This window comes from Talpa occidentalis, unplaced genomic scaffold, assembly GCF_014898055.3.
Source record: "Talpa occidentalis isolate TD23 unplaced genomic scaffold, MPIMG_talOcc4v2.1 talOcc4.3, whole genome shotgun sequence".
In the NCBI taxonomy this organism is placed as follows: Eukaryota; Metazoa; Chordata; class Mammalia; order Eulipotyphla; family Talpidae; genus Talpa; species Talpa occidentalis.
Window position 1 is genome coordinate 136,996,152 of NW_023603184.1, and position 24,274 is coordinate 137,020,425.

A 24,274-nucleotide genomic window follows, 5' to 3' on the forward strand; every position below is an offset into this window, starting at 1 on the left:
ACGAGGTAGTGGCTTTAGTGATAGGTAAGGTCTGACGTCATCTTGTCTCACATATTTGTTCTCCATGGTCATGGGGTTATGAACCAAAGGAGGTGAAGAAAAAGGAAGGCAGCTAGAGAAGAACATGCTGCAGGGCTGCTGGGCAGATGTATTCTTCTCCCAAAGCCCAATTTTTCTCACATGGCAATAGGAGTGTTTTTGAGGATCTTTGGCTCTGAAGAGGCTGCGGATCACACATTTGCAGAATATCCAGGCAGAGGGCATCTGTCCAACCTCACTTCCCACACGCAAAGTCGAGGCCAGGTGGGGCCTGCCCAAGGTCATTGGGCCCAGGTCGTTGGACATCTGAGCCTGGATGAACCCAGGAAGAGCCCTGTAGGCCAGGCAGTACGGGACAGACTGACCGAGCCCTGGGATTCCCCACAGATCTTCTTCTGGATCGGGAAGCACGCCAACGAGGAAGAGAAGAAGGCTGCAGCTGACACCGTGCAGGAATACCTCAAGACTCACCCCAGCGGCCGTGACCCTGAGACCCCCATCATTGTGGTGAAGCAGGGACACGAGCCCCCCATCTTCACTGGCTGGTTCCTGGCTTGGGATCCCTTCAAGTGGAATGTGAGTAGCCTCAGCCCATACTGATCCCACAGCCAGCTCATCCTTCTCCGGGCAGCCTCATGGCACACCCAGGGCACGCTGACGCCAGGCTAAGGGGGCTTAGAATAAAGAATGAGGCTGCACTTTGGACTATTAAGTCCCCTGGTGGGGGGGAGAGGGAAGGAAATAGATCAAAATTCTAGGCTAATTACAGTACCTTTCTTGAGCACCAGATTTAGCTCAAAGCTGTTGGGTATTATTGGTAAGAGTTGTACTGATTATTTACATTTGAGTTGATTAAAATTAAAACCAAAAATTCAATTTCTCACTAGCCACAATGTAAGTGTTCACCTGTGGCTAGTGGCTACCATATTGGACAGCGCAGAAATAGATCATTTCCGTCACTGCAGAAACTTTTGTGTCGGCAGGTCGCATGCCAGATCTAAGGAAATAAATCAGTTTTAAAGGATAGACATGTCTTCCTGGCACTACATTCTAATCAAAGTGGGTCATATGGGGTCATTCCTTCCTGACCTGAAGGAAAGTGAATCAAACATCCACTGGATTTTCCTAAACTCCTCCAGATAGAAACAGAGGTCAGGTCCTCACAATGGAAACTCAGTGAAGGTTTTCTGTAGGAAGGAGGAAAGCTGACGTAGCCTGAGTCCTAGCCTGGTGGCTTCAGGTGCTCTAAATTGGCACAAGAGGTGAGTTTAAGGAAACTGAGAGTTTAGGTTAATTCCCTCAAATACATTTTAAAAAAAAATCAGTAGTGGATGGACTGGTTAGTCTTGAAGGTGGATTTCAACAAGTCTCAAGACTGCAAATCCAGAGGCCAGAACCTCGTAAGTCCACATCAGAGTTTCGACTCAACACCCCTGGCAGGCCTTCTGCACCTCAAGTCTGCGCTGGCTTCTCTCTCAGACTTGCTCATTCATTCATTCAGCATAACTTCAGTTCTTGAGCTACCGTGCTCAGTGCCAGGCCTTGAGGATACAGAGATGAGTTTCTTCATGGAGCCATGGGTCCCTCTATTCTCCTCAATTCTCCAGGCTCTTAGAGGAGCCCTCAGTTCTCCAGGTCCCCCGAGTCTCCCAGAACCTACACCACATAGGCAGTGTTCTCAAGGCTGTGTGTGGCTAAGGTTGGGAAAAGATCACATTCCTGTTCATTCCCATTTAGGACTAAGCAGGAGCAAATATCTTCTGGCCCTGGCCTTATCAGTCCTTTTGGTGTCCACCTTCACCATCCAACCTCTTTTTTGGGGGACTGTCCTCCACCTGTGCTCCCTCTAACCTTTCTCACCATCAGGCCTTATAGGTCAACCTTTTTTCAACACCTGAAGGAAGATGGTCTTTTTTCTCTGCTGCTCCAGAGATTCAGGTCTAATATGTTACTTTATATGCAGAGCGTCAAATCCTATGAGGAACAGAAAGAGCAGCTTGGAAATTCTGCGAACTGGGACGAGATCACTGCTGTGAGTATTGGGCAGATGGCTGTGCCTGTGCTGGCTGGTTGATGATGGTCAGATCTGTGGGAGCTGAGAAAAATGCCAGAAAATATACCAGGACCTCTGCTTTCTCTTGTGCTATTCTCTCTCGCTACCCATCAAGTTCTTGTTGTTAAAGACGTCAAAGAATCTAGCTGTTTTGTCTCCTCTATTCCCTAGTGAAATGCTTTCCAAATTTTATCATGCATAGGAATCTGGGTGCTAGGGACCTGGGTGGGGGGAAGATTATTAAAATGCAGATTCTGGGCCTCCCCGGTGGCGCAGCGGTTGAGCGCTGGGTTGCGAAGCTGCCCACGGCCTCTGCGACGCCGGTTCCATCCCCGGCTGCTCCCCGGCCCCCGGAGGAGGGTCCCACATGGCGCGCAGACCTCTCCTGCCGCCCGCTGCTCCCCTCAGCAGTGTACTTCGGTCCTTCTGCCTGCTCTGCTCCCCGCTCTGGCTCTGGTGAATTCTCTCACCCTCCCGCGCTTCTGACTGTACCCAGTGCATGTATAAACAAAACAAACAAACAAACAAACAAAGAAATAAATAAAACATGCCTCTATTAAAAAAAAAAAAGTTTAAAAAAAAAAAAAAAAAGAAGTAATGCTTTCTCTATTACTGTTACCCTTGGGATCCCTTCTCCAGGTAGAATAAATACAACTTCTTTGATCTTTCAGGGAGTTAATAGTGATAAATTTAACCTGTAGGCTTGGGGTATGGAAATATGAAATCAAAGCCTTCCCTTCAAGTTTACAGACTACAGGTGGAATAAGAACAAACAGACCTTGCAGAAATGTGTCCAGAACACAAGAACAATTTCCACCTTGGGGAACTCAGATTTTTTTTTTTACAAAAGATTTTATTTATTTCTGTGTAGAACTGGGGTGCAGGCCATGGGTATGGGTAGTGGGGGTTGAGAGGATTCACCAGAAACAAAGTTGGGAGCAGAACAGGCAGATTTACTGAAATATGCTGCTGAGGGGAGCAGTGGGTGAGACAGGAGAGGTCTGCTGCACCATGTGGGTTAGCTCTGGGCCAGGGATCAAACTCAGGCCATTATGGTGGGCCTTCACAGTGTTAGCACTGAGACCTAACCCCTAAGCTACCAGGGAGGCCCTCAGCAGATATTATATATGGCTCTTCAGCCATACTTTCAGGTTGAGACCCTGGTGACACTCGATGAACCCTGCTTGGGAGATTGATGGTGCAGGCAGGAAAGTATAGATAGGTCAAATCTAAGTGAATCAATGGATGACAATTTGTAACAGATAAGGGTTCATGAATGCCAGGGTAGACCTTGAACACCTAAGGGAAGCCATGAAGTTCTAAAGTCATAGAACAAAATAACCATTTTGTGCCACTTTGGTTGGATAGACCACTAAACTTTATTTTTTTTTAAGATTTATTTATGCATACAAGAACTGGGGTGTAGGCCAGAGGTAGGGGGGAGTGAGAGGACTCACCAGAGACAGAGTGGGGAGCAGAACAGGAGGATCTACTGAAATGCACTGCTGAGGGGAGCAGCAGGCGAGACAGGAGAGGTCTGCTGCGCCATGTGGGTAGCTCCCTGGCTGGGGATTGAACTCATGCCTCAGTGGCTGCTGATAGCTTGGTAGTGCTGAGACTTAACTCCTGTGCTACCAGGGAGGCCCAGACAACCAAACTTTAGCTTGTGGGTCCAGTCCAATGTGTTCTCATCAGGAGGGTGTGTATGTGTTTGTGGGAGGTTTGGGGGTTGGGGTCATGGAAAGTTTCTAGAAGGAGATACTCTAGAATCCATGTTGATTTCAGGGAGAAAGGCAACTTGGGAGGTGGCCACAAACCATCTGAAGTAACCAGTATTTTTCTTTTCTTCCCCAGGAGATCACAAATCCTAAACTAGAGGTGTTCAATGCTAACAGCAACCTCAATTCTGGGCCTCTGCCTATCTTCCCCCTGGAGCAGTTGGTGAATGTGCCTCCAGAGGAGCTCCCTGAGGGTGTGAACCCCAGCAGGAAGGAGGTAGGTCAAACTTGAGGAGGAAGGCAAAGAGATGAAGCTTGTCCATTCATTGGCCAACCCAGATTGTAGCCTGCAGATGATTAAGGGCTAGAGATCCACTCATCTGTGTCCCCACTGTGATAATGGGGTGATCCCATGTGAGTATGAGCTTTGCTTGGGCCCCAGTACATAGAACGAGCTCTGTGGATGTCAGCTGTTTTTATCATTGCCTGCTCTACACCTGAGAAAGCTGAAGTTAGAGAGGCAAAGTGACTTGCTTAATGTGACTACTTAAAAGCAAAGCCCGAGCAAGAACAGGTTTCTGAGTCCCACTGGTACCATCATACCATGTGGCATACAGAAAGTATTTCCAAAGGAAATGTCACTGAATCAGATGATTGACAGGAGGCAAAATGGATCACTAGTTTTGAGTGGAACAAGCAGAATCAAGACAATCCCATATGGTAGGAGTAGTCTAATAAGTCTTAGATTATTTTTATTTATTTTTGTGTGTATATACATTTTAAAGATTTATTTATTTATGCATACAAGAGCTGGGGTACAGGCCAGAGGTACGGGGGGTGAGAGGATTCACCAGAGATAGAGTGGAGAACAGAACAGGCAGACTGACTGAAATACGCTGCTGAGGGGAGCAGTGGGCGAGTCAGGAGAGGTCTGCTGCACCATATGGGCCAGCCGGGGATCGAACTCGTGCTGCAGAGGCTGTGGATTGCTTCATAGTGTGGTGCTTAACCCCTTACGCCACAAGGGAGGCCCCTATTTTTGTATATTTTATTTAGTTTTGCATAGAAGAACTGAGGTATAGGCCAGAGGTGCAGGGGGTGAGAGGATTCACCAGAGAGAGAGAGTGGGAAACAGAACAGGCAGATTTACTGAAATACACTGCTGAGGGGAGCAGTGGGCGAGACAGGAGCAGTCTGCTGTGTCATGTTGGTCGGCTCCCTGGCCAGGATGGAACTCAGGCCATAGTGGTGACAGTGCTGAGAGTTAACCCCTAGGTCACAAGGGAGGCCCTTAGATTCTTTAATGATGAGTTGTCTTGATTTCTTTTATTGTGGGCTCAGTGCCAAGTAGGGAGGGTGGGTGGGGACTTCAGACCACTCTGGCTGCTCCTAAAACGGAAGAAGCTGGTGACAGTTAAGAGTGGGGTGATGGGTGTGACAATAGCAAGAGGATAATCTAAGTGTTTGAGCACCACTGAGTAAACCAGAGAGAGGCGGATGTGGGAAAGGGCGAGGCCAGCCATCAGCTGGCAGAACTGCAGGGTTCAAGAACAGTGGAAAGACAGAAGTCCACTGGGATGGGCAGTTCCTGCTATCTAGCCTGGGGGTCAGAGTCCAGTTTGTCTCAGCTAAGAAGCCAGCCTGGCTGGGCCAGAGAAGGCACCCGAGGCCATTTGCAGACCCAGGACACAGCAGTCACGGAGTGGGGGGGGGGCCTGGAGGGAAAGTGGCGCTACAACAGACCTGAAGCAGGCAGTTCTTCCCATTCATGGATTCTGAAACCACTCATATTTACGGTCAGGTCCCAAAAGAAGGTGCTCCGGCACCCCGCCTGGGAAAAGGAGAGTTCCCAGGTGACTGAGGAGAGAATGCCCAGAAGCACGAGGCAAATCTAATGGATGGGCTAGAGACCTGCTCTCAGATCACCTGAGCTTGAAATCCATCCACAGGTGTTGACCAAGCAGCTGTTTAGGGCCCTCTGTGAGAATCAACAGTATGTTCTCAGGGCAGCTCCATGTAGCAGAGCAGTCTCGTGGGGAAAAAAACCTACTGCTCTCCCCCGACCCTGTTCCCTCCTGGTGCTTGGGGGAGCAGAGTTGCGGGCTGGGAGATGCTGTTAGATAGTAACTTTAAGTTGGGGTTCTTACTTCAGTATGTCTTTAACAGTGTCACCATCATAGCCTGTTAGAGCTGGGAGCAAAGGTCATTTCAGTCAATCCTCACCTTCTGTCTAAAGACACCCAAGGCCTAGAAAGGGGACTCCCAGTTGTGGTTTGCAGGTCAAGAGTGAAATGGTAGAAAGTGCCATCATCTAATCTTTTAGGACATTTGTAGGATGAGAGAAGCTGGTACAAGTCATTTACCCAACTCTTTTGTTTTCCACTCAAGAGCTAGGAAAATTTGACTCTGAATTTATTCTCTGGATTTCCTAGCTTCTCCTTAACTCTGTTATAACTTCTGCAGCCACCTTCTCTACGCAAAATCTGCTCCCACAAAATCCGACTAACACATTCAAATATGAGAAACATGAGGTTTAACATGTTATCTTTAACCAGGAACAAACCTGCGTGTCAAGACAGACAAGGTGTTACGATGGTAAAATTCCTTAAGTCAAGCACAAAAATATACTTTGCAGGTTAAGATGAGGTCTTTCCTTACCTCCAAAAATCACCAAAGTGGGGTCAGTGTGGTGCCCGGGAACATGTATTGGCATCAGAAGACGACGTTCTTGGATTTTAACTTCATCCTGATCATGGGAATATTCAAACCTGCCTGGGCTAAGTGCCCCGCAGCACGTGTAAGGCAGACCGCAGCTTTCTCTGTCCAGTAGGGTCAGGTGGGCCCATGTGGCCAGCCGGCTAACTTGATGCAGAGCAAGGTCGGGCCCAGGATGGTGAGCCCTTTCAAGGGTGGAGCTGGAGAGCTGTCGCCTATGACAACAGCCACTTAGTCTTGTAATTCAGACTCAAGGGGACTCCCTCCTACCGCTCATCTGCTTCCTCTGTGAGCCAGGCTGAGACAGACCCTCTAGAAACAGTTCACTGCTTAATAAGATAAATGAACAGATACCTTATTTCCAGTGCCCTTTCATATTGGAGTTTTTCCCTATAAAAGCATTAAAAAGAACAAAGTTTGGTCTTTGAGAGAGCTCTCTCATTTCATAGAGGGGAAACTAAGGTCTGGAAAGAGAAGCTACTCTAACTAAGCTACGCCAAACATCCTAATTCTTATTTCAGGGCTAGTGTTACTGTTAGCTTCATCCCGACCATGGGCATATTCAAACCTGTGTGGTAGGTGCGCAACCTACCTCACCTTGTTGCTGTCCTTCTTATTACATTCCAAATTCAGGGATCAAGTCTCAAGACCTCAGGATGACACCTACCTCCTTCCCATCTCTTTCCTGGTCCTCAAGCAGTTTCCGCTTCTAGCTTTTGACTTCTTTACCACATCCATGTGACTCCAACAGGGAAGAATGTGATCTTTGCCTTCTGGCCCCTCTCTTCTAGGCTCACCTGTCCCCTGAGGATTTCACCAAGGCCTTGGGGATGACTCCATCTGCTTTCTCTGCTTTGCCTCAATGGAAGCAACAAAGCCTCAAGAAAGAAAAAGGACTATTTTGAGAAGCAAATGGCTGTGGATGCAAAGCAGCACCCTGCTCAGCCTGCAGTTTTTTCTTAAGCAATTGTTAATTGAAGTGAAATTTTACAGTTGTACTTGTGAGAAGCAGCCTATGGCAATGCCACTTTGCCTTTTCCTCCAGAAAGATGGTGCCCCCACGAGCAGCCTGTGGCCCCATCAGCCTTCAAGAAGGTGGCCAGTGTCTCCATCCTGTTCAAGGTTTACCCTCTTAGGAGCGCAGCCAAACACTCCATGGGACGAGTTCTGAGTGCCTTCCTAGACTTCTCCCTATCATAACTCATTTTTATCTACAGCAAGCGGGCTAATGTTCTGGAGCATTGGCTTTTCCTTTTTACATATTCTTTCCTCACTGCCTTACTCTGGTGGTAAGTTAAAGGGGACCCCTTCTTTGAAAGCGAGTTGACTAGCCCAGAAGTAACGCTCTTAGGAGGTTTCACCATGCTAATTAGTCCCCAGAGAAGGAAACACCTGCTGGGCCTAGGCTTGAGGTCTAAGGGATAGAGTATGAAACGCACAGGCTGTCTCACCCCCTCAGGTACTCTTAAAGCAACGGCAGAAGTCAGTTAAGGCTGATGCTGGGCTCACAGTCCATTATCCAGAACCTCTGCAAAGCTCCACAGGCTCCTTGGATGAGACGATGAGAACTCAGTGCTGACCACGTGTTGATCTGCCATCCCATTTCCTTTAAGATGCAACAGTGCTGCATGGAAATCCAAGTCAGAGGTGAACAGAAGGTGATTTCCAAAACCCGAACAACTGGTTAGGCTGCAAGAATATGTATTTTTCAGAAATAACAAGTCGAACCAACACAAGGTTAATAAAGGCTTTAATTTCACACACACAAAAAAAAAAACCTCTATGCATAATTTAAAAAGGAAACAAAAACAAGGAAAAACCGCAAGGGTACAGAGGAACAGTTCTGCTAAAACACAGATAATGTGCCGCTCCATACAAAACAACATGAGGAATCAGAATCAAAATTCACTCTGAACACAAAGAGAATCACCTCACAAAAAGGTGGCCAAAGCTGCCAGCAAACTTGGTAGTGGCTCAACTAGGCAAGCATAGGAACCTTACTTCTGCTTTCCCTCTCTGTAAGCATAAATAAAAATATTGATAGGCAGAGAAGTGGGAGATGGAAGAAAACCTCGGAGGCGAGTGGTTCCACTCCTTCCACCCCTCTCTGTTCTCGACAAGGACCGGTTCAGTGGATAGGCCATCTTTGTTTCAACATTTGACCAAACGCACTTGGGTCCTGATCCAGACCCTCATCCACTCTGTTCTCTCACCCAGTGGACATGTCTATTATTTAGAACCTCTGTACTTGAAGCCCAATGGTACTAAAACCAACTGCTTATATTCCTACTGGCACACTTTTTATTGAAAACTTAAAAACCTCAGTCATAGCACACATGGAAAAGAAAATTTACTAATTTTGAATAAATATGATACAATGAAAGAAACTGCCTGAAGTCTAGTAATCAAAGCATGCTAACAAGGAGTCGATGATTGTGGTGAGACACAAAGAATGTCACCAAACCCTCAAGGCCTAACAAAACTAGCTTTCCAGTAAAACAGATTATTTCTTTTTGAATGTTAGTAAGACACATCAGTAAAGACCAGTCAGAAGTTATATATCAGGTGTTAGAAGGCAGAAATCCTGTTTAGTTTCTGTACACACTCGTGAGAGAGCATTACTCAGTGTAAAGCAGGAATGGGAGAAGGAAAAGGAAATATCTGGTTTTGGGGGGACATTTTTATGTGACTTGCATCTGATACTGGTTTGTTGATTTTTCTAAGAATCCCCGTTGGTATAAAAGAGCCACACATATTTGGAAACACAGCTTTGCTTCCTGACTTAAAAGACCACCTAAAGGGGTCAATTAAATCAAACAGGTTGGGGGGAGATTAAAATGTTGGATAACTAAGAGTATCCACTGTATTCATTTCAGAGAACGGAGAAGAAAGAGGGAGAAGGGTAATATTTCTATTTGTTTTAATATAATTTCTTTTTAATAGATCACAAATGAGTTTACAAACTACCTTTTTTTCTGTGTTCCCAAATGTCTCCCTCCCCCATCATGTGCTTTCTATACTCTCAATATTCAGCTATATATGAAAACACTGCCAAGAATGTCTTTAATTTTAGGTGTTTCCAGATAATGTTCATTATGCAACTATATCTGTAGCTGTACATGTGTAGAGCTATATTTATATAGTTACATAATGGTAACTATATTTATATAGTTACATAATGGTACTAGTATGGAATAATAGTAAATTCATAAATTCACTTGTTGAGGTTTTAATTTTAAAGCTTCTCTTTTAGAAGAATTTTACACTTGATCAAGGAGAGAAATAAATGGGTAGTCTAATATTTGCTTTCCAGAGTTAATTAACTGATCTGTAAGTATCACTGTATAAGTCTTAGGATGTAAACACATTTACATTGTTACTGAGCCATCGTATGAGGCCTGAAATTAACAGACCATGGCAAGTAAACAAATAACTTTTGGAATCAAAAATATAAATAGAATAACAATTCATGGATTTGCTTTTTATTCTACCTGGTTGAAATGAAACTTGAGTGCGCATACAGATGTATTCCATACAAAAATTTACCTTCTCATAGGCCCAAGTTACAGCCATGGCAACTGAAGTAAAAATAGCATCTGGCCACATGCAACTTTTTAATTCTCCGTATTATTAGATAGTAATCATTGAGTTTGAATTTCAGTTTGGTTTTTCCTTTCCCAAATTTCCAATTAAGACCAACATATACAGAACTAAGTGCTGTCAAGTTCCAATTCAACTCATTTAAAGTAATATAAGCACATTTGGTATTTTCTAGTAGGAAGGTTAGTAATTGTGCAGGCTACCTGGGACTGAAATATTGTTCCCACCTATCTTGTCCCTTCCTTGCCCCAACATGCCAAATACCCCACCCCCGATTCTGAGCAAACTGATCATACTGTGCATAAAAAATAATATATTATCTACTTACACATTTTAAATATATACAGTCAACTCCAAGAAACAACAAATCCCATCAACATGCTCCAGCTGAAATTTCCATCTGTTGTCACTAACCCTTCACTATCAATAAAATGAGAAACTGCAGTGAAAGGGATAACAGTAAAGGAGTAAAGTTGGAAAGGTGGCTGACAAGGTCACAACAATGGTCAGATATTAAGTAAAATCAAACCCCAATTTTGTGAGTATATGAACTGTGAAAAAACTCATATACCCCAGTAGCCTATTTTTCATTAATAAATCCTGCCCAAGACATGAAGATCAAATCAGAAGAGCCAAGTGTACCTCTAAACCGTATAAATACATTACAAAAAAGCAAGTCAAATGAGGCACTCTAGGCTTATGGCATTTCTATTTTTCTTTATGCCCTAATGCAGTCCTCACTTCAAATCATCCCCACTCTCCACAGCAGAGGTGGTGCAGGTAGTCAAGAATAGTGAATGTGACTTCCAAATCATTTCCACTCATTTTTAACAGTGCCATTCAAATATAGACACAAAGAATAAACAGCTAAAGAATTTGATCACTCAATTATGAGAAAATCACTTATTTTCAAGCAAAAAAAAAAAAAAAAGAGGCTCTCCTTGCAGAAAACAAAATTTAGGAACCTACTTTTTAAAAATAAATAATTTCCTCTGCTCTATTCTACTCCTGCAGACCCTGCTACCACGCCATTTCAGAATGTGAACATTTTAGAATGTTCACTACAATAAAATGCAGGTAGATGACAAGAGGCAAAGTTTTAATCAGTAGTTAAGCAAAAGTGATGGGCCATTTACAGTTCAAAGATCCAAAGCTTTAGAGCAGGTTACTATGTTAGAACATATCCTAGTTTCAAGAGTGAGACTGGACCTCTCTTAAGGCAAACTTTCAGAAAACATGCTGTACCTTGTGTGATGATGTACTAACGTACATTTCAAAATATGTTTTCTTCTCTTGAAAACCTGATGTGGTTTTATCCTTACCTCAGAACTGAATCATCTTATTTATAATAAAAGAAAAAAACACCCATGAAAAAAAATATTGATGGTTTCACTTTGCTATACTTAATTGTGTGATTCTAATGATTCCTGGGCTCACAAAATTATTTTGTGGACAGAATTCTACCCTCAAACTCATTTTTTATATGGTTTTACAAGCTGCATAACCAAACTGGTTATGTCAGCTGAGCGACTAATATAGCACTTAATGCTGCATCCCCACTTAGCCTCAATTCAAAGCACCTAAAAAATAAGATAAATATATTATGCACCTTTGTTATTTGTTAACTTTTTGGAATTGTGATATGAATCACATTTGTAATTCCCATCCCGTTTAATGATAAAGTCAGAGAGCAAATGGTGAAATGTTCAAGCTTTAACCTATAGGTCATGTACTTAATTTCACACTTGTGGTAGGGCTATCAGCTTTATAGTGGTCCAGAATTACAGTTTTAGCACAAGAATACTGCTCTTGAACTCTCTGCTCGAGAAACAGTGATGCTAACATTCTTCCTTATCCCTAAGTATCCTTGCTATGGAGTTCCAATTGGGTTATTATATTCCTCTCCCTTAAAAGTTTGGGTGGCAATCTGTTAGGGTAATGCTTGTTCCATGGAACAATGATATAGAAAAAAAATAAAAGATTCTCTCTTCACCATCACAGTAATATAGCTGACATATAATGAACAGACTGTATGAAGGAATCTCTTTAAAGAAAATGCAAAGGGTACAAAGAACACCAAATGAGGGATCATAACACATTCCAAAGCACCAACAATCCATTTCTTGGGACTGCGTGTAAACAGCAAAAGCATTACAAACCCACGGAATAATTTTTTTTTTTTAAAAAAAAGCTCAAGTCAGGTGGCAGAAATGCTCCTCCTTTGTGATAAGGACAAGCTGTCATTAGTGTAACATGGAGAGCAGGCTTTCCAGTGAACTTTACTAATAAGAAACACATATGAAAGATTACAGACTTGTGTGAAACTATTTCAGGAACATAAAAGCCGAATGCCAACTGATATGTGTATCTTCATACATTTCTCAGGTGAATGGACCTTTGACAACTTCACTTCTCCAAACTGCTGTGCTATTAATTTTGAGCAGGCATACTCTGGTGGCTCATTCTAACTCTAAGGTCCATTCATTCCACATACGTGTGTGTGTATAAGTATGTACACACACATATATATATATCTACAACATGTATTCCTAAGACAGAAGGAAGTGCCACTCTTGAAGGAGAAAAAGAGGATAATCAGCTACAGATGTGAGACCAAAGTTTCCATAAACAACTAGCACGGAGCATTCCGCATAATTGTAATTTCGTCTTTTGGTTTGGCCCTGAGCTGTATGTTGCTCCCGCATCAAGTAGAGTTCCAAATTCTCTTGGGGCAGAGGAAGGGTGAGTGGGTGGCAACAGACTATGCAGTACACACTGCTAACCCAGGAGTTTGTTTCTCACAAGGCCTGACGAGTAGTCTTCCCCACTTCCATGCTAAGTGTCTGAGCATTCTTTTCTGTTTCAAGCAGTTCATCAAAGATCTCCCTTAAAATAAGACAAACAAAAAATAAAACAGGAAATTCAGTGAGCAAAAGGCAATGGATGAGACAGAAGAGACACTGATAAAGTCTACATAATACCATTTAGTGCCTAATTTTATTAGACAAACAAGTCATTGGATTGCCATCTTTATCCTTGGTGCTGATTTTTAAGAATGTTAGGTGAGGTCTGGCAATAGCTAGCTATTGTAGTTCCCATTCATTTAAATCAGATCTTCTTGTTAATAATACTGGCAAGATCAAAAAGGTTTGACAGGACAGCTTCTATCAAAAAAGTTTGATATCTAGATGCTACTGTGTGATGAGTGATTATTGCTAAGAGAGAATATTCTGGACTCCTATCAAGAGAGGAGCCCTAGGCAAAGATAATGAAAACCAAAAACTGTCTACCAATTAAGTGATAGGAACATTTATTCTTAAAGGAAGAAGAATGAGTTTAGATTTTTAGTTCCTGCTTTGGAATTGGCAAGTTTCTTACTTGTGCATATAAAAGAAGATGTAACCACTCCGATCCCGGTCACTCTGCACAGAAGCCTCTTGGATTTTAGATACTTCCAGGTCATTATAAGTAAACCACGCCTGCTTCTTAATGTCATACACATCACTAATGTAATGCCCTGAAATAAACAAAGTCTTAACATTGTTTTTTTCAAGAACATACTGAATTTTTCTCAGGTGCAGAAGTCTCAGAAAGATATAGAAAGAGTCACCCCTTCCACCATCTTATCCCCAACAATGTTTCTAAAACCTATTAAAAAGCACATAAACTCATTTAAGTAGGAATGAAGTATACTGGGAAAATTTTTTAATAAATACATTTTGTTCAGGGAAATTTTGATTCTTTATGAATAGAGAAATCAAAACAGTTGCACCTGTTAACACAATTCACATTTAGTATGATCAAATAAAAAATTTCAATGTTTTTCTTGATTATTCTACTTTTACTTCATAAAACTTGGCAGAGCAACATAACAGGGAACAAATGCCTAATCATGATGTCCATTTACCTGAAGAAGAAGTGCTGCCAATGTGACTGACAACACTGATGAGCCGATACGAATGAGGAAGATTTCCTGTCTGGAAAACAGAAGTGGGCCTGACTTTTAACTTTTCAGCTGAATAAAAGCAAAACACTAAATTCGCATTTATTAACAGAGCTGACACGGCTAAGCTTCAGTGTGTATGTAGTCAAAACTCAATAAAAAAAATCCAGTGGTTGGTACTGTTCATATCTATTGAAATCAAGAATTCTACTCCCAACTAAGAACTTATTCTAAGAAAATAATTTAAAACAAAAGTATATGTATAACATTATCTATAATAATGAAAAGCTGAAACTAACAATCACTGCAATAATAGTTTAATGGCTAAAGGTATATTAACTCAGTACAGTATCACCCAATTATTTAAAACACATTCTATCAGTCAACATATTAACGTATTTTTCAAACCCACATGAATGCACATTAATAGCCACACAGCTTTACAGAAGTATGTACTGAGGTTAGGTAACTGGAAAACAGAATGAGAAGAATGAAGAGTGTTGCTGACATGCTGAAGGGATTATGGATAAACTTACGTTTTAAATATGCTATTAAAATATTGTTAATAGAAAAATAAAGCAAAACTGAAAAGTGGTACCATGCAGTACAGGAAGCACTATAAGATTAAATTTTTAGAAGAAATATAGATATGGAAATCAGAAACCATTAAAATGTTCATAAACTTCGATGCCATGATTTATTTCTGGGGATTTACTTAAAGAAAACATTACAATCATGCAGAGTTCCTCAATGTATTACTTAATACAGTGAAGAAGCAGAAGTAACTTAAACACTCAATGTTAGTTAAAAATTAAGTGATGGTACTAGCATAGTGAGAGCCTGGAAAATAAAAATTATAAAAATTTGGAATCCAGATAAGGAAAGCAATTATCTAAGGAAAAAGAAGGGTAAACAAAGATTTCAATGTGTGCTAGTTAACTTCATTTATTCAATAGTTTACCACTTGGAAAATACATAACTCAAGGTGTTAGAACTGGGGCAGAAACACTGCAGGATACAAAGGCCCCAAGGAAAGTGGTATTTGGTAATGGGAGATTATCCCCCCCTTTGTGTGAAAGGAGACACTGCTTCTCCTAGTCCCTGAGTTGCTTACTTTTTCTCCCTTGGCCTTCCCGTGGTTAAGGGATTGTCTCATCAGGGCTATGCTATTTCAGGGGACTAAGTGAGCAACACTGGGTTTAGGGCTTTCACTGCATTCTTTTCTGGAAAGCCAGGTTTTTTCGTAACTCTTTTACTTCAACAGAAATGGGCCTGACTCTTCCATTGTTATTTCCAAGATACTGGCACAATCAAAATCCCTGTCCTGCAAGGGACACTGCAAGACTGCCCTGTCATTCTGCTGCCTGAGGGCCCAGCCTAAGCAGCCAGTGAGAAGGGAGCTCTCCCACACCCAGTGCAACATTCTCTCTCATGTTTTTGCAGTCTCCAAGTTAAAAGATGTGTGAAAATTTCAAATAACACATGGCTACACCTTGAAGTCCAGAAAGAGATGTTTACAAAGAACTTTTCAAAGTTCTTATCCAACTACCCTGCTCTCCCAACTCACATCTTAAATCAACTACATGCTCTTTTTTTTAAGATTTATTTTATTTATACAAGAACCAGGGCAAGCCAGATGTGCAGGAGGGTGAGAGAATTCACCAGAGACAGAGCGGGGAACAGAACAAGCTGACTGACTGACATACACTGCTGAGGGGAGCAGCGGGCAAGACAGGAGAGGTCTGCTGCACCATGTGGGTTGCTCCGTGGCTACTGGGGATCGAACCAGCACCGGAGAGGCTGCGGACAGCTTCACAGCGCTGTGCTCAACTGTCTGCGCCACCAGGGAGGCCCAAACTACATGCTCTTTTATATAAAACAAAACCAACCAAAATAAAGACCTTTTCCTCCTTTCAAATTAGTGACCTCAAGGACTGCTTTACAGCCTAGGAGAATGGTATGGTGATCTCTCTGGTCAACAGGAGGATGGCAAAAAACACCTCTCCTCACACTCATAGGCAGGTTAGAGTAACTTGCCAGGTTGGAAGCACCTATATATTGAGAAGAATCTGGTACACTGGAGGGCTTTGGCTTGGTACAAGGGAAATTCCTAGTGCCAGGAAAAGTGCTTGTCACATGAAATTTAGGCTCTTGAAAACTCTCCTGTGCTATCTCTGACCCAAACTTTTCTATTTCACTTTTTAGACTGAAACAAACTTGCTGGTATCATTCAAAAACTTTTCTTTCTTTCTTTCTTTTTTTAAAAGATTTATTTATTTATGCATATAAGAGCTGGGGTACAGGCCAGAGATGTAGGGGGGGGAGTGAGAAGATTCACCAGAGACAGAGTGGGGAACAGAACAGGCAGACTGACCGAAGTATACTGCTGAGAGGAGCAGCGGGTGAGTCAGAAGAGGTCTGCTGCACCATGTGGGTTGCTCCCTGGCTGGTTGGAGATCGAACTTCTGTGCTGCAGAAGCTGCAAATTGCTTCATAGTGCAGTGCTTAACCCCTTGCGCCACCAGGGAGGCCCTCAAAAACTTTTCTTAAAAGATCAAAATTCTCAGGCTTCCCTAGTGGTCTAGGGGATGAGTCTCAGTGCTGTCACCACTACAGCCTGAGTTCAATCCCCTGGCCAGGGAGCTAACCCACATGGCACAGCAGACCTCCCGTCTCACCCGCTGCTCCCCTTAGCAGTGTATTTCAGAAAATCCACCTGTTCTGCTCCCCACTCAGTCTCATCCCTCATACCTGTGGCCTATACCCCAGTTCTTCTATGCAAAAAAAAAAAAAAAAAAAAAAAAGATATCTAAATTAAATTCTCAATTCTATTTTTTAAATAGATGCTTGCCCTATATCCCAATGGTCAATGGCAAAAGCCTCCTTTATCTTCTTGGTCATGAGGTGCATGTAGTCTCACTAACTTGGCCATAAAATACTTCAGCTGAAGCTCTTTATCCCTGCATCTTTTGAGTCTTTGGCTTTGTCACTGCAATACATAGTGCACTGTGCCAGGCAATCTTGGAACTTCTCCAATTCACTGGTCATCAGGCCTGGGCTTGAGCCAGAGGCACAGTACCACTCAATGCACTGGTGCACCCGTTGCATGGACTCCTAGTTGTCTTCATGATAGCTGGTTCTACGGTGGGACATGAGACTCTGTATCTTCTAAATATTCCCTTTCCAGACCATTCAGTCTATCCCACACTGGATGGAGCCACTTCATTGGCTCCCAGATGGACTCCTGTGCATTGGTCATTAATTCATTTTCATTGAGTAATAACCAATTAGTTTTGCTATTTATAGTTTTGAAAGAAAGGTGATTTCACATACATAGATCTTTGAGAGCCATGTTGCTCAGCTGTTACCTAACAAGCAATGAGGTGGTCAGGATGGATTTGTTTTTGGTTAATTTTATTTTGAATCTTGAGTGTAAGAAACAAGAAGCAAAGGATAAGAGAAAGTGAAGATTGCTTGACGGCTGCCAAAGGGGCGGAAATGACCTGCAACAGACACTGGCAGTAAGGCCTTGAAGGTAAAGAGCAGGAGTAATACTGACAACCTGGCCAGTTCAACTAAGGAAGTAAAATGTCACCTACTTCAGCATTTCTTTTTAGTTCCTCAGCTTCAGCCTCTGTGTACTCCATATCTAAAATATCTTCATTTCCAGAGTCTTCATCAGAACCCAATGAATCCAGAAAAGAGTTGTTAAACTCTGAAGAAAACAAAGACAGTCATATAAAAGCTCTTGGAATACAAATAGGAAGAGAAAAAGCAGCTTGATGTACACATTTTATCATCCTAAGAAAACAAAACATATTATTGTTAGGGTTCCAATTTACCTACTTTGGGGAAAAACAATCCAGGTACCAGGTATCTGTAAAAGGAATGTTCCTTATTCTTTTAAATGCACTTCTATGAAAGGGTATAACTGTCATAAGAAATGAATAAACCTGAAAAAAGAAATATAATTTTACAGATAATCCAATTTCACTAAATCCCATATAATGTCACCAGTGAAACGCTCGGTATATCTTGTACAGCTACAGTAAATACAAATTCTCACAGAAAAAAAGATCATAAAGAGGTCAGTATCTTAATTTTCTTCAATATTCTTTTTTTGAAATTTAACACAAATGATCAAAATTCAATCTTTAATTCTTGTTTCATTTAAAATACAAGAAAGGGCCCCCCTGGTGGCACAGGGGTTATAGTCTCAGCGCTATCAAGGTCAAGCTATCAACAGCCATTGAGGCGTGAGTTTGATCCCTGGCCAGAGAGCTAACCCACACAGTTCAGCAGACCTCTCCTGTCTCACCCACTGCTCCCCTCAGCAGTGTATCTCCATAGCTCTGCCTGTTCTGCTCCCCACTCTGTCTCTGGCGAATCCTTTCACCTGCACATATGGCTTATACCCCAGTTCTTGTATGTATAAATTAAAAAAAAAAATCTTTAAAAAAAAAAAAAAGATCTTCATACCTTGAAGACTTAATTCTGTAGCTCTTTTGAGGTCATCATCTTCTTTCTGTTCCCAAGCCTCCTAAAGGGACAAAAATGAAACTAAGATTATTTAAGAGGTATTGATTAAACTTATTTATTGAGGATAAAGTTGGCTACTCTTAAATATTTGTAAATAAAGTTTTCCATAGTCTTATGGACATTTGAAGGATGATTGTCTAAGGGATATATAGATATTTTCCCAACATTGTCCTCCTAAAATACAACCTTGAGGGTTACAAAGGCCAGACATTTGGTTTGTCAATCAAATGTCATTCAATGTGAGATTATGATGTAATTCCTTGTCTTCTTACATGTATGAAGTAGTACTTGGTAGATACATAGTAGGTATTTAGCAAATTGCTCTTTTCTTTCCCAATTGACAGCATTTGCTAATTTCCTTGGTATAAATACTCTCACTCTGGCCAATTTTAAGCTATCAATGTGATGGAGAAAGCAGAGTTGGCTCTCCTGAGCTGACAGTGAGCTAGCTCACAATGACCCTAAGTCTATGAATCCAAGAAAAACAGTATTATTCATATAACCATTTTCATTCTTGTTAAAGAGAACAAATCATATAACAGATGCTTAGTAAATATTAATGAATGTTGCTGGTTGTTACTTTTGAATGCATTGGAGCTTCTGGTAGGGAGGTACTTCTTAAAATTAAAGAATAAGGAACAGTTGCTACTGAAATGCTTTTAAAGTAGTATTTCTTACCTTTGCTGCACTTTAAAATCACCAGGGAAACTTTTTTAAAATCCTTATTAGAAAAAAGAAAGAAATCTAGATGCCCAGACCACACCTCCGATCAATTACATCAGCATTTTCGGGGGGTGGGGTGGGAGGGGGAGGATGGCTCAGAATAATCTAGTATTAGCATTTTATAAAGATAATATTAATAAACAGTTAAGACTGAGGATAAAAGAACAGATTAATACTGTTCTAAAGAAGATTTAGAGATTTCTTATTTATTTGCAAACAAATAAATAAGAATTTATTTATTTGAATAAGAAATAAAGATTTCTTATTTATTTGCAAACACTGAAATTGTATAGTCATTCAAGGGAATCTTGGTAAATATTTATTACTAAAACAACTTAGATTGCATCACACAGGATTAGAAAACTGTAAGAATATCACCTTAGTTAGATACCTCAAGGGATTGCTACAGTATAAAATCAGTATGCTTTGGCAAATATAAGCATGAGGAACTAAATACTGGAATAACAGATAGTTACACAAAGAAAAATGCAGACGTTAGTTTATGACTAACATGTGAAATTTCAGATGATATTCCTGAAATTTTATGTTCAAATAAATCATAGAAAGGATTCATAATTTAAGACAATGCCCAAAACACACTGCCTAAAAATATTAATGATAAAATCACAGTGGTTCACTGGTTGTTTCTATATCTTACAAAAAGCTTACAAAAGTGGACTGGCCCCATGTTGCTTTAGCAATGCAATGAATTACAATGCAAGTAATCAACAGTAAATTTTGTTGCATCTGGATTTTCAAAAACAGAAAAACTATTGATGTTTCTGTTTCAAATGCAAGGCAAAAAGCCCCAAACTCTAGTTTTTGTTTTTTTTTTGCTAAGATGGATCAGTGACTTACTGTATGTAAATCATTTACAAAAATACCTGGTACACAGGAAATGCTCAATACATGTTAGTTATCCTACTTCTTGGCAAAGACGGGTACAGAGAAGTAGTAACATAAAATCTCTTACTTGATCCTGAAGGCTCTGAGCTAATGCCTGCTGAAGCTCTTGCTCTTCTCTATCATGCTCCATATCATAATGCTGGAGCCAATCAATCTCTCCTTGAGATCCTTCTGGTGTTTTGTTTTCTTTATTTTCATCACAGTCTTTAGCAATCTCAGTAAAACTGGTGGGATCTGAGGAAGCAGAACATATCAAAACTGGGAAATCTTAAGTAAACTGAAATCTACAGTGACATCTACTGTTCAAAGAATAATTTATCCTACCCTCACCCATAACTTGCCTGGGACATTCAATTTCATTTTACTACATCTAAATTAGGTTTTCTCAGTCTCACCACTATTGGTATTTCAGGTGCAACAATTTGTTGCTGTTGGGAGGAGGGGCAACTTTTTGCATTTACATTATGTTTAGCAACTTCCCTGAAACTCTACTTGCTAGATACCAGTAGCACTCCCCCCTCACCCCCCGCCCACCCCCACCAGATGTCACAGCTTTGTCAAATGTATATCCTTAGGGACAAAAGTGTCTTTGGTTAAGAACCACTGATTTAAAGCAATGGTTCTGAAACTCAACCAATCTCACAAGCACACTATGGTTAAGGATGGAAAAGAATAAATAGTCATATTCATACCAATAGTATTCATAGATCATAATGACACATGACCAAGTAACAGGAACAAAGTATTATTTAGAGTAAATTAAATAAGAATTAAGTTAGACAAAATTAACAGGCAACTATAAATCAGACATTTTGCAGGGGAGGGGGAGGGAGAGGGATCAAAACAGGCGAGGGAAGAACACAAGGGACTATGGTGATGGTACATGCAGGTAGGTGCGGTGTGTGAATTGGTGGTGGGAATTCTATGGGGACTACACCTAAGAGGAGAAAGCAAATATTGTACAAAAATGAACAATGATGTAAAATATATATAAATTATATTATATAAAAGAATTAGGCTAGAATGATTAAGCTATGTTGAGATTTTCCCATTTATTATATTGCATATCAAATGAGTATGTTTTCATATTGATAATCAAATAAGCCTTGTATATATTCTAAATCAAAAGAGCTGCTAAAAGTATGTATCAATAATACATATTTCACATGCTGCACAATCTATGACAACCTATATGTTTAACACACACATCCAGGAGGGTAAGAAAAAAATTAATCATTTCTTTTTGCACCTTCTGAATCTCTATACTATGGTCAGTTGGAATGAACAATATGATCACTATTTTGCTTTGGCTATCTGAATTGAGAGCAAAAATGTCCTTATAATTTTTAACACAGGTAACTGAGTGAAAAGTAGTCTTCTTTTATAACACTTACACGTATATATTGTACTTACAAAACTTTTACCCAAGCAGAAAGTCTCATCTTAACAAGTTAAGGAAATTCTTATCAAAAGAAATTATCAACAAAAATTACCTTTAGATTAATTTTATGCGGATTATTTAAAATCTGTATAGGGCCTCCCCTGGTGGCGCAGCAGCTGAGCACTGGGCTGCGAAGCTGCCCCAAGCCTCTGCAGTGCCGGTTCGATTCCCAGCCGCAGGCAAGGGTCCCACATGGTGCAACAGACCTCTCCTGCAGCGCCTGCTGCTCCCCTCAGCAGTGTATTTCATCACTCTGCCTGTTCTGTTGCCCGCTCTGGCTCTAGTGAATTCTCTCACCCTCCCGCACTTCTGACTGTACTCAGTGCTTGTATAAATAAATAAAAATTAAAAAAAAAAAAAAACTGTATATACTCTATCTGTCCTAACACTGAATTTTAACCATTTAAATGATAGATAATTCTCTGCAGCACAGACAACTCTGAGGCTTATAGCATTTTGATTTTAGACTCTAAACCAGCAATGAGTTTTATTTTTTTAAATTAAAAAAAAAAGTTATTGGGCCTCCCCAGTGGCGCAGAGGTTGAGCGCTGGACTGCGAAGCTGCCCACAGCCTCTGCAGCGCCAGTTTGATCCCCAGCCATTGGCGAGGGTCCCACATGGTGCGCAGACCTCTCCTGCCGCGCCCGCTGCTCCCCTCAGCAGTGTATTTCATCGCTCTGCCTGTTCTGTTCCCCACTCTGGCTCTGGTAAATTCTCTCACCCTCCCGTGCTTCTGACTGTACCCAGTGCTTGTATAAATAAATAAATAAATCTTTTTTTTTTTTAAAAAAAGGTATTTATACAAGAACTGGCCAGGGGTGTGTGTGTACAGTGTGTGTGTGTGTGTGTGTGGGTGGGGTGAGAGGATTCACCAGAGACAGAGTGGGGAACAGAACAGGCAGACTGACTGAAATACACTGCTGAGGGGAGCAGCAGACAAGACAAGAGAGCTCTGCTGCGCCATGTGGGTAGTGTCCTGACTGGGGATCAAACTTGTGCTGCAGAAGCTGCGGAGTTTCATAGTGCTGTGCTTAACCCCTTGTGTACTCTTATTCTGAGTATTCAGTATGAGAATAAGAAACCTGGGATAACTTAAGTGCAAAAAACAATAGGATCTCAATTTAAAAAATACACTTTCCTGAACTCCTGGAGAAACACCCATTTCCATAGTCTACAATTTACAAGTCCAATCTGTCCCCTTGGCCTTAATTCACTGAACAAGCAATGGACATCTGAGTCAATCAGGTTACTTCTGGAAATGTGGAAGTAAGACAAAATTACCCAATATTGAATATTTTTTAAAAAGATTTATTTATTTATGCATATAAGAACTGGGATACAGGCCCAGAGGTGTGGAGAGTGAGAGGATTCACCAGAGACAGGTGGGTAACAGAACAGGCAGATTGACTGAAATACACTGCTGAGGGGAGCAGCGGGGAAAAGGAGAGGTCTGCTGCGCCATGTGAGTAGCTCCCTGGCAGGGGATCGAACTTGTGCTACAGTGGCTTCGAATAGCTTCATAGGTTACATCTTAACCCCTTGCTCCACCAGGGAGGCCCCCAAACAGATTGTTTTTTATTGATAATTACTGAGGCCACATAATGGGTATGGGGGGAAGGTCTATTATAGACATCCTCTATTTTGTCTTTATCAATATTTTTCATAACTGATATATAAAAAAAGAACTGTAGAAGCAGCAACATCTTTAGCTTTCAGTTACATTAAGAAGGTGAATGGAATGTTGAGAATAAAGAAACAGGAAACAAAAAGAGGCTGCATCCAACTGGTGAAGACAGTAGCTAATAAACAGAGGATCTTATATGAAGATATAAAGTTCTTGTTAACAAGTTTTCTCTTTCCAAAGCTGCGCTAGTTATAAAGCCCCTGTGATTAGCAATGATTTTGATAATCTCAGAGTTCTCCTGCATTGGCACAGATAATCTAGAACTACTAGTAATAAATAACTTCCTTTGTTAAAAGGACTAAGAAAATAGAAGAGCTGAAAGCAAGAAATATATACTGCAATGGATAAATCCACTAGTATGAACCAATGATATCTAAGGACAGTGATTATAAGTTTAATAAGACAAGGAGATTTTATAAGATCAATGTATCAAGAGAGAAAAAAAAGGAATATCTATATATAAAAATTGTAAGTGCTTGTTTCCAGTTAAATTGAGGAAATTCTAATTCTTACTTCACTTGCACATAAAAGAATTCCAAATTAATGATTCCTAACCCCCATGAATACAGAAAATAATTTGGAGATATACTACTATTCTCATGGTCCCCAGAATCTTCAAACCATTTTTTAAATTTGTATAGCACTTTACATTATATGTATACTAACATTCCCCTTCAGTCTTTTGAAGTATGCGGGGCAGATCTCCATAGGGAAATAAGAAAAATAAGCATCAAAGAGGTTAACTTACATAAAACTTTAAAGCAAGTAAGTGCTATAGCCAAGACTAGAGGCCTAAAAGCTGACTTCTTACTCATTGGTCGTACTACCAATATGAAAAGATGAAACCAAAGAATGGAAAACTTGAATTATATATTCACTAAAATCTGGTATAAGTTCAGAAATAAAAAATGAA

At 40.9% G+C, this 24,274-nt stretch overlaps 2 protein-coding genes across 8 annotated transcripts in view; one reads left to right on the forward strand and one right to left on the reverse strand.

Moving 5' to 3' along the window:
• Nucleotides 1–9,362, forward strand: part of VIL1 (villin 1) — a 27,276-nt gene extending 17,914 nt beyond the window's left edge. Inside the window, exons 17-20 of the mRNA XM_037524030.2 lie at nt 427–615; nt 2,003–2,071; nt 3,947–4,087; nt 7,317–9,362. Coding sequence (XP_037379927.1) covers nt 427–615; nt 2,003–2,071; nt 3,947–4,087; nt 7,317–7,430 — 513 coding nt within the window. The 3' untranslated portion in view covers nt 7,431–9,362. The remainder of the gene's footprint in view (nt 1–426; nt 616–2,002; nt 2,072–3,946; nt 4,088–7,316) is intronic.
• Nucleotides 7,111–24,274, reverse strand: part of USP37 (ubiquitin specific peptidase 37) — a 72,719-nt gene continuing 55,555 nt past the window's right edge. For all 7 annotated transcript variants that reach the window (XM_054700082.1, XM_037524032.2, XM_037524031.2 and 4 more), the window contains 6 exons: nt 20,304–20,470; nt 18,548–18,608; nt 17,668–17,783; nt 14,033–14,102; nt 13,504–13,642; nt 7,111–13,011 (listed from right to left, as the gene is read on the reverse strand). In XM_054700082.1, coding sequence (XP_054556057.1) covers nt 12,924–13,011; nt 13,504–13,642; nt 14,033–14,102; nt 17,668–17,783; nt 18,548–18,608; nt 20,304–20,470 — 641 coding nt within the window. In that variant the 3' untranslated portion in view covers nt 7,111–12,923. The remainder of the gene's footprint in view (nt 13,012–13,503; nt 13,643–14,032; nt 14,103–17,667; nt 17,784–18,547; nt 18,609–20,303; nt 20,471–24,274) is intronic.